Below are 10758 nucleotides of genomic sequence, written 5' to 3' on the forward strand. Positions count from 1 at the left end.
GCCGTCTAAAAATCATCGAATCAAACGTTCCTGCGAGAAATCTGCGACATTATGATGTTTTTCATGCGCATCCCCACGAAACACGCATGGGTATCATACCGATATCAAACGCGTAATGTTAAATATCAATAGTGTTTATTCTCCCACCGATATCTTCCTCTAATTTAGCCATGTAATTAACAACTTTTTGTTTCCTATCTTATCCTAATCTATATTAGTTTGTAATGAACTTGATTTGTACAGATTCATATGTAGTCTTATGAATTTATTTTTCACAAATTTATAACAATTTCATACTTGGTTTATTCTTTCCCGTAAACAAATAAACAAACAAATAATTGGAATTTCAAGGGAGGAGTTAAAATTTTCTAATTAAGAACGTTCTCCTAACTAAGCAGGAAGGAACGAACAAAATTTTAGTCGTACAGAGATTTTCGAGCTATCAAAGTTCATGCATGTTGGAAACGAGAGAAAGGCGTTTGTTTATTCGTTACTGAACAAACATAGACCGATCGTAACTGTTTCGCTACAACTAAATCTTCCATGCGATTCGTTAAAGTATAAATTGACTGTATTTTGTTCACTGGTCGCTTTGGATATTCCTTTTGGATCAAATACGGGTGAAAACGATCTTTGTATCGTCAACACGGATGAATCATCCACGATGCACCTTCAATCTGTTTACATAATCTAAATTCGCCGCTAGTTTCCCGATCGAGGCATCGAAAATCGTCCGGATATCCTGCAGCGATCCATCGGTGTTGGATCGATCGTTGAGACGAGGAGAGGGGCAGCGAGAATTCCTGGCAAACGACGATTCGTCGAACGGGAGTTATACGGCTGCGGGCCCCTGGTACGTTTTAACGGTATATTTCCATCGCGCGAAGATCTGGGTTGCTGGTACGAGCGGCGGCATCGGCGCAAAGTGCGCGTCTGATTTCGCTTCCGCGAGGTCGATAATTAAGGAGCTGAAATCGTAAACGACGTGAATGGAGAAAAAATAGAAAACGATTTTTTCTAGCGGGAAAGAACGTAGACTTGAAGCGGAGTATGGTAAAGATGGTTATGAGCGTTGAAATAATTTACTTTAGCTTTTTTCATTTAACATTTTTGTTTGTACAGTGATTTTACATTGCAAATTTTATTTACTTTACGAGCGTACATTCTCCCTTGACATCAGGATATTATGTGGGTATAATAAATTATGAAGCGATATTTCATCCTTTATTCAACATCTCTGTCTTCTTTTCGGTGACTGACCCCGACCACGCGTTTCCCATTGGCACGCAACGCGAAAAGAACCGTCCAACCATCGGTGACACGCGACTGCACGGCAAAATAACCGTGTTTCATGGCGTTGAACAACGTTAACGATGAAATCACAGCGTTATTCCTGTCGCGTAATCGTCATCGTTGCCAGTCGCGTGTGCAGTTAACTTTTACGTAATAATCGAGGAAAGCGTGCCTCGTCGCAACTGCTCCGTTTACACCAGGCTAGATCGTCCTTGTCCAAGTAATTCGAGGATTCATCGACAAGTTACGCCAAAGCTGTGCTCTACCATGCTATGTTTAAAGATATTTCCCTCGCTACATACAGGGTGTGTCACAAATGCCTGTCCGTGCTTCAGGGGGGGAGTGGAGGTAACGTTAAAATCGTTACACGTTAAAATCGTCGGCTGTAACTTGGATTCACAGAGGTCACGCAAAAGTGAACGAGGTTGAGAAAGAAAAGAGCGAACCGAGTCACAGTTTCGGACCGACTTCAATTCGAACGCGTAACGAGGACGATCGACAGCTCGCCTAGCAATTACCGATTCCGCAGACCGTTCCGTGAACATCGAATCGCGTGGAAGCGGCAAGCCGATCGAGCAACGGTGCATAGGCGTCGCGTGCCAAGAATTTCGCACGGTGTTACAGTTCCTGCGCTATCGAACTTCCATTTAAAGCATTTTTCGGACCGCTCTGATTTACTTACGAGAACAACATTCTTCCGTTCAAAGAATTTTTACTACTTCAATAAGATCGTAACATATATAAAATAACCGGTTTTTAACGGATCGTGTATCACCGAGCGAGTCTTAAACGGATAAAGAAAAATTGCAGTCAGATATGGAGGAGAAAATTCGCAGTTTTTAAATGATATGAAATATTCTATACAAAGATAAGAATATCTATCGATAAAAGAAACCGTAAAAATACTATCAAGCCGACCAGAGCGACGGTGCGCATATGAGTCACTCAAAATTTATATCGATCGTCTTGGTGAATTGAGAATTATAAGAAATGTACGACGTTACAATTATTATTCTTTTACGTCTCCTTGAGATCTACCATTGCTCTCTACTTCCAATATGCGAGCTGATAGAAAGAAGTCACTTGCTTCCGGAGGATCGAAAATTCTTCACTATCGTAATTGTATCTGTATAACCTTTTGTAAATCGAGAAATTTATTTAAAAATGCTTCTAGTTTCGATTTAACTTCCAATAAACTCACTCGTACATTCCATTCCTCTTTTACTTTTTTCTCTTCAAGTAGGCGCGCATTCCAGATGAGCGTAGAGGATGATGCGGGAAAACGAAAAGGCTGCAATGGCTGCATGGACTTTCGTGAAAGCGAATCTTTTTTTCGCCGATCGTCTCTCTCTCTCTCTCTCTTTTTCTCTCTCTTTCGTTCTACCTGTCTCCGCCTCTCTCTCCGAGGAGAGAAAGAGCGGAGACTGCCGCCTCCGGCGACGGCGCAAAAGGTATGCGGCAGGTGGCTTTCCGATCGGAGTTGGTAGGAGTCTCGATAAGCGCGCGCGCGCGCATCCGTGCAACTTCGAACGAGGACAACGATCTCTGCTAGTCTGTTTTGGAACTGTATCTCTATATGGTGTCCAGGAATGTCCTTCTCGGTGTTCTTATTAACTAAACTGCGGACATTTTGCCAACCGAGAGGAGACCTTGAATAAGGGTCTAAAGGCCATTTAGCCGATTCAGCAGATTTTGGAACGAACGCGATCTCTAAGTTGCACCGCAAGTTTCAAACACCTAACGTTCTTCTTACGTTCAACGTAATGTCGTGTGGATGTAATATCTGCGATTCTTTGCCATTAATTCAACTTTCACTTTGAACAAAATACTGCGCTACTGCCATTGATCGATCCTTGCTAGAAGTTTCCATACAATTCATATTCATATGAACGTGATTTGACAAATGGAACCTAGATAGAAGATCTTTTTGAAATCTAAGAAGAACCAACCCACAAGAAGATGCGTTAGTACTGGAAACATGTGACTTATAGTTTGCAAAATTTCACTATTGATATTAGCTCAACCGTGCCAGGGAACTCCGTACATACATTTTACAATCACTTGGATGCCATTGCCACGGTATCTCAACTTTCCTCCTATCGCAGTTATCGGTTTATCAACGCGAATTCTTCTTTGCCTGACTCGGTCGGAAGAAGCATCCTCTTTTCTTCCACGATGCGACGTTCTCTTGATCTCAACGCGATCTTGGATCTGGCCGCGGCACGCCAGGAAACAGCTTACCGGTTTCCGACATAGGTGACAAAACGGTAGGAAGAAAAAGAAACGTTTCCGTGGAAACGGCTCGTTTTCGTGGGTTAACGACCCTGAAATTTTGCGATCCTCGACGAGGCACGGTCGAGAGAGGTAGAAGAGGGTGGTGAAAAGGGAGACGGTACAGAGGTATAGAGAGACGCGAAGAGCACGAGGCTTCTTCCTCTTCTTCCTGCCCACGTACGGGAACAGAGATAAAATTGGAGACGGTTCGAGGAACAGGTAGTAACGGTACCTTCTGGTTCAGGCCACCTTTTCAGGTATCTAACTTTGAATATCGCACTTTGAAGTTTTCAATGACGCACTCGGCTTAATAGACTTATCCACGAGGATTGATCCATTGATTTCCACGGAACGATGAAGAACGTCGGTGACTGCTTCGCCAAGTCTCCTAATCATTTACGACGCGTTATAACGAGACCGTATCTAATTAAATCAGTATTTCGTCACGCCATTATTAAATGCGTCACGTTGCGACAGTTTCTCATTCTGCCCGCCATTGACGAAATCGTCTCACGCATGTAACGTAAACTGGGTTAACATTGGCAGATACGAGCTCGAACATTTAGAACGAAACCTTTACGGTTTTATGGTTTGAACGAAGATAGTCCCAAGGAAGGCATTTGATCGATGACCAACGGTATTTACTTTCATCCTCGAAATTTTCTTCAAAGTTATCGTAAACTAGCGTAAACTGACTGAAAGAAACATCGAAAAAATAAAGGTGAATGTTTTTTTTTTGAAAATTGTACTCGATTTGCTGTTCGCTTGAAAAATGGAGCAATCTTGCTGTAACCCGTTACGCTGGTTAAGTCTGAACAACAGTCGCGAGACGCGAACCATCTCCTTGAAGACGCTTAAATTTCCGTTGAAACTCATGGTAGAACGATCCAAAGAAGCTCGCATCGAACGACCAGTTATCTCCTTGTATCGATGCACTTTCCGGTGTTCCGAAGTCCAGCAAGTGGTCAGAACTCTATGCACCTTAACCTATTGTTAACGCATTCCACGCAGGTCGCGTAAAAATCTTTCCTACGTGGTGCAATTATACGAAAGTGTAGGAACGTCCAATTTTCTTGCACGTATTTTCCGAATGTTTCTTCTTTTAACGAATATCTTTATCTTCTCGTACGTGGTCTTATGTATAATCAGTGGCAAAAGACTTTATAACAAAAGAGCTTCTTTTTTATTTAAACGAAGCGTATATAACTTCTCGTACGAACGATAATACCAAGTATTAATAAAACTGCTCTTTGCAGTGGAACGTTTGAGCGTTTTATTTCCATAAAGGACCTTCTTCTTATACAGTGTGTTTATTGTCTCGACACTAGAAATTTTTCCTTTCGTATATAATTCCAATTTCGTAGTATTCGTCTATATAAACGCTTAAATGAATAAAGAAAACGTTGAAATTTCACAAAAATGCAAATGTTCGTATTCGAACAATAACACAAGCGAAGAGAAAAATATTTGTACGTGACCAGTTCGATGTGGCAGCCTGTTAATTTAATGCCAAAGCCTTCGATTCCATCGTTGTCTTACCTGTTTCACAGAAACGTAGTAGCCTTCTTATAGCAGTTGAATCGATAGGTAAAAATCGATCAAAGGGTGATCGTGATTGGAATTCGTGTCTCGATCGGCGGGGCTCCGCTGGTAAAACCGTCATCGTGGAATAAAAGGATCGCAAAGGTCGCGACGATTCCGAGTCGTGACGCGAAAAGGCACGTTCTTGAAACGTGGAATCGAGGTCAGTCTCTCGGTGAACGGGCTGCAGTTGCACGTACATACATATACCGAGCGTCATGACGAACACAACAGACACGCGGGAGATGCAAAACGAGGAACGAAATCGGGATATACCTGTTTGCCGTTCCGCGGGCCGACGATTCCCAAGAATCTCGTCGTCGAAGATGCCGCCATATTTGGTCGCAGTAGCTGCTTTCTAAGTTGTTCTTTGAAAACTCATTCATCTCGCAGGCGATCGAAAACCATTGCTGGAACCAATAGAAGGGCTTCGAATTTTCAACATACTCCGCTTAGATTCAGTGTGATTTTCAAATACACGAGAATTTTCAAACATATGTGAACGACTCGATAAGTCGTATTTCTCATCCTTCGTAAGAGAAAAACAACTTTGAGATCAATGTTGTACGTATTAGCGATCAATTCTGTATGGAAATTGTCTATTCGATCAATTATGGGAAGAAACAGAAGTGTCTTTGTCATCCGCTTGTATATCTTAGAATAACGTTAGCTATGCAGATTAATATAAATTTCATCACCATTCTCACAATTTTCTAATGTTTCTTAAATCTTCGAGGGTTCCAGATATTAGAGCGTTATCATAGCGAGTGTTAATAGATCGTACGAATTCTCAATCGTATGTTTCATTATACACGTACTTGTTGCCTATATGTACACTTGTGTGTAAGAGTCTTAGGACATTTAGTATTTTTGACAGAACGATATAGATTACGAATTGTTTTTGTTGTTATTTGAATTCAATCCATAAGGTATTAGAATACTAACATACTTTCTTTATCGTATAACGTGATATCTGTTCCTTAATTTCGAAGCTAAATGTAATAATCATCCTAAGACTTTTGAACAGTCACGTAAGTGTATCTATTGGATTGGCAACAAGGTAATTGCGGATTTTTTCATTAGGTGATAATATATTTTTATCTAAGCGATATACTACGTCGAGACTTGAAAGAGAAAGAAATAAACAAGCCGAGGCAGGTTTGTATCTTTCACAAAAAAGTGTTTTATTAAAAAACTCGTATTTGGTAAATAAAATTCTGTCTCCATTTTGCGTATAGCGTAACGTATAATCGTAATAGTAAATTACAGTTAACGGGGTAGTCGGACACACGAGGCGGCGGGATTGCGAATGGAATAAAAGCTTCCGTCGTCCGTCTCGGTTTCTCTTTTTTTTTTTTTCCAACGTCGAGCATTACAATTACAATTATTACGGTGATTAGTAACATTCCTCCATCTTTTTTCCTTCTATTCGATATCGAAGAATAACGGCTCGTTACGAACAATCGTATGTTTCTTCCTGGCTTGACAACGTGGCACGTCAAAAGGGATTGATTTATCGATCGATAACGTTCGATCGGTGTATACCTACGGATCGGTCGAACGATGTGTTACAGGGTGATTTTCGCAACGGGGACGGGTTACAGCACTTTCTTTTCGTCGCAGCGAGAACGATAGTGAAAGCACGTCGTGCATTATGTTCGACAAAAACGTCTCGTGAAAAATCCCGAATATAAATGATTCTCCGCTTTCAAATCTGCACGTCGTCGTGCGAATAGAAGAGAGTTGTTGCTATTTTAATACCTGCTCGTTCGCCACATATAGCCACGAGATCTGACACATTTGCAATCGCTTCGAATCCGTATATCCAACGAAAACTTCGATTCGTTTCGCGCGTAATTCGAAGCTTGGAATTCTTATGTCTTGATTAAGTTTTAGGTGTCTTGAATGCTTTAAAAATCTTGCGAGTCTCGAACGTTTTGGAAGTCTTGAGAATTTCAATAGGTTTCGAGAGCTTGGTAAATATTATATTTATTATCTTGCAAACATTTTGTCCAAGCGGTATATTCGCACGATGAATTAAGAGTGTCCCCTTATATCACCGATATTTCAAAGTTCCTAACAAAAACGCAGTTTGCCGATAAATATTATCAATACACACTGATGAATTTACAATAATAAATTAGTTGAGAACTGAAATTGAAATATCAACAATATATATTGATAATCTAAAGACACTCTCAATGAAAGTTTAAAATGTTCCAATTGTAGACTTCCAAGACATCCGAGACTCGCAAGATTCGTAAAACGTATCCAAATCGTAAAGACTCTTGAGAACGTTCAAAGGTTCCAAGCTTCGAATAACGTTCAGAAACGATTCGAATTTGCTACAGTGTGGTGAAAAACTGCGAATCGCTTCGAAGATAAAATTCGGCCGCCTGTCATCAGCTACGTGTTTCGAATTGGCTTGCGAAACGAGAAAAGACCTTCGCGTACATATGTACATTTTCAAGTGCACCATATTATCGAGAAAGGAGAAAAATCAAGGTATCTGGAAACAGTGGCGCAAAATCGACGAGGTTACGAAACCGGGCGTGTCCCGCGATCGTAATTCAGCCGCTCATTGTACGTCACCGTCCCGAAAAGGAATTTTCTTGGCGAGTAGGCCATACGGCACCAAGGACTGGTTGGAAATGACATCGCACGGTATTTTGCCGATATAATCACACGGCGATCGATGCGCGTGCCGATGATCACGATATTGTCGCTCTTCGGACGCCAGCTCTCGTTGGAATCTCATTTCTTTTCTCGGAATTGAAACTTTTCAAAAAAATCTCTAGGACGTTCTATTTATCTATAACGATCTAACAAACGGATTTTTCTTCTATTGTCGTTAGCGGTAGTTGAGCACCTATCAGTGATTACCGTCTCTATCGCGCGGTTATTATTTATAATCGACCAGATAACGTAAAATATCGACGATAATAGCAACAACGAGGAACACATCGTGCAATTTGCCGGGTTTACGTAAATAAAAATTTCCTCCGATTTCGTTCCTGTTTTTAATCTATTCGTAGATCGTGTCCGACGACTGGTGATACACAGCCGAACAAGGAACGATTCGTCGTGAAAAAATACTCCGAACATATAGAACAAAGCTCTCGCGTACGAACCTTCGTTTTGTAAGGAAAACGATTTGAAATGTTTGCACGGTACGTTTGTCTTTGTCCGGTTAAATTGACTTGAGAGTATGCAGCAAGCAGAAGCAATCGTTGTTCCTGTTCTTGAGAAACTAAAAATATAAATCGTACGTTACAACAACTATAATTTAATTGGAAAAGCGTAACTGTGTATGAGACGTTATGGACGATATTTCGAACAATTTCTACGCGAATAAAATTAATTGTCCAAAGCTAATACACGGTTCTATTCTTATTTATGAAATCATTCGAATGAAACGCAATAAAAGAAACTATACATAATACAGTTCGATAGAAAGTATGATACGTAACGATAAGAAGCAGACAATGATATTGTTGATATTTATAGATACAAACACGAGCAGAAACAGAAGCCAAGTTGAAACTTCGACTCGATACACGCGAGGCAAGTAGATTTTCAAAATTGTTTTTCTCGAAAACGAAGCCTCGTACGCGAAAACCTTATTCTTCAATTTCGACTTACTTTCTCGCGGCGAATCGTTGCTTGTTCGGTCGTAGCGCCACTCTTACTGAACACTCTGTACAACGAAGGAGCGTAACCGTTTGAACGTGTCGATAACCGATATCGGACGTGCGTGTAGAAGGTAAAGGCCGATGATGAAAGCATCTTTGTATCCGCGCATCGCAAGCTCTTTATTGACAAATAAATACGACAATAATGTATATACAAAAAAAATAAATAATAGGAAAAAACGTTCACCAGTTTTGTTCGACGAACAAATTGAACGAACGAACGACGACGCGGTCATCGAACGATCATCGATCTCGTGGTGCGTCGATCGGGAACGAGAATCGTTGGACGAGGTCGCATTCGTTTCTACAACGCCCCACAGGGCAAAACGAAACATGCTTGCGTTCGTATTGATCATTTTCTTCTTTTGCATTTTTTTTCCTTTTACGGGCTTAAACGTAACAATACTAATAGTACGGTAATTCTAACAGTCGGATTAACAATACGTGATATTTTAAAATATCTTTTGACTTCTTTTCTTTCTTTTCTTTTCTTCTTTTTTTTCTTTTTTTGTCCTTATGCAAAATACGGTCAGCGTAGAAAAACTTCGTTTACAAGATCCCTATATAAAAATTAGTGGTTTCTCCGAGGAAGTCGGTGTCAGTGTTTCTTTCTTCTTCATTCTTTTTTTTTTCCTCTAGAAGGGCGTTAAACGTATATGGTGGTATCGCAGATACTACGAGTAAAAGTTCTCAAGAACAGACAGGAAAAGAGAAAAACAAGAGGGAACGAAAAATGATTCCGAAAAATAATAGGAGCACGGGAATAAAAATGGTAAAATGAAACGCGCGTGTGTACGAGAGGAATATGAGAGAAAGAAACAGAGGGAGAGAAAGAGACTATTATTTTGTTCAAGGAATATGCGTGGAATTTCCTTTCTCGTTCGATTTCCTCTTCCTTCTTTTGTGCACTGTCGTCGTCAATGCGATTCTCGGCACGGAGGACTTGTGACAATATTTCCCTGATTGATTTCACGCTAACTACAGATCAGACCAGAGCTTGAGCAATCTAACATTGAGCAGTCGTGAGAGAAAACGTTGTCTTTTGGCCAGAACTAACTAAGAGGCAGTTTCGCACGCGAACGAACGCGAGATTATGTTAAAAAGAGAGAGATAGAGAGAGAGAGAGAAAGAGAGGGAGGGAGAAAAAAAAAGTGTCGAAAAAGAATACTAAACGAGTTACAGTCGAAGATAAATCCGAAGGAAGGTGTTGTCGGAATCGAAATTTTTGTTTGTCAAATGTGTTATCTTTACCTAAAAATCTAAACGTAAATACAAGAAAATCTTAGGTTACTCGTGTTATGTATGTACATGACTAATCGTACGTAAATTGCAGTGTTAAGAGTAAAAAGAAAGGATATGGAATAGGAACAAGAGGGCAGTCCTCGGTGTGTTACTTAAATTACGCCGCTACGTTTTCCGCGAAAGTAGACGTATTATCGCGAATCGGTCCCAAAAAGACAACGAAGAAAAAAAAAAGTCGACGAAATGCAAACGTTAACGAAAACGTTTAACCATTGTGTTAAACATGGGAAAAAGGACAGAGAGGAAAAAAAACGGGTAAAAAATCGCTGGAAACGGAAACAAAGCGCGCCAAATCGAACGCGGATCCTTTGGAAAATGGCGAGCGATTAGACGCGTTCGTCTGAGGAGAGAAAATTTCCCACGAATGAACGCGAGTGTTGGAAAACAAGAGGCGCCGAGAAAGAATCGAGGAATGAATTTACTCATCGTTCAGCCGAATCTGTTGAACGTACGATAGGTCCAACTGTCAACGTTTAACCATCGACGAATTTTGAAACGGTTTTTGATAGCTTTCGCGTGGAAACAGTTCCTTTCAAACGTCTCCTTCGAACGGTCGCTCATCCTCTTTCGTCGAAACAGTTCACCGATCGCGTTCTCGCGGTGACAACGAAATTAC

The 10758-nt window shown here is 40.7% G+C and overlaps 1 protein-coding gene and 1 long non-coding RNA gene across 2 annotated transcripts in view; one reads left to right on the forward strand and one right to left on the reverse strand.

Moving 5' to 3' along the window:
* The window catches only part of LOC117155641 (uncharacterized), a 153762-nt gene that overhangs the window by 33449 nt on the left and 109555 nt on the right, over positions 1-10758 (forward strand). The window lies entirely within an intron of this gene.
* LOC143302879 (uncharacterized) lies at positions 249-8934 on the reverse strand. Its single transcript, XM_076619609.1, has 3 exons — positions 8791-8934; positions 5425-5558; positions 249-968 (listed from the first exon to the last, which is right to left on the reverse strand). Exons 1-3 carry the CDS (start codon positions 8932-8934, stop codon positions 833-835), a joined length of 414 nt encoding a protein of 137 aa, XP_076475724.1. The 3' UTR covers positions 249-832.

The sequence above is a fragment of the Bombus vancouverensis genome, chromosome 6 (genome assembly GCF_051014615.1).
Source record: "Bombus vancouverensis nearcticus chromosome 6, iyBomVanc1_principal, whole genome shotgun sequence".
Lineage (NCBI taxonomy): Eukaryota > Metazoa > Arthropoda > Insecta > Hymenoptera > Apidae > Bombus > Bombus vancouverensis.

Excerpts from the sequence above, each read along its gene's own strand:
- LOC143302879 (XM_076619609.1), bottom strand. The coding sequence starts at position 8,934 with ATGCTTTCATCATCGGCCTTTACCTTCTACACGCACGTCCGATATCGG. Across the intron at positions 5,559-8,790 it reads CAACGATTCGCCGCGAGAAA|CAATGGTTTTCGATCGCCTG; the intron begins GTAAGTCGAAAT and ends TATTGGTTCCAG. Across the intron at positions 969-5,424 it reads GCCCGCGGAACGGCAAACAG|CTCCTTAATTATCGACCTCG; the intron begins GTATATCCCGAT and ends TTACGATTTCAG.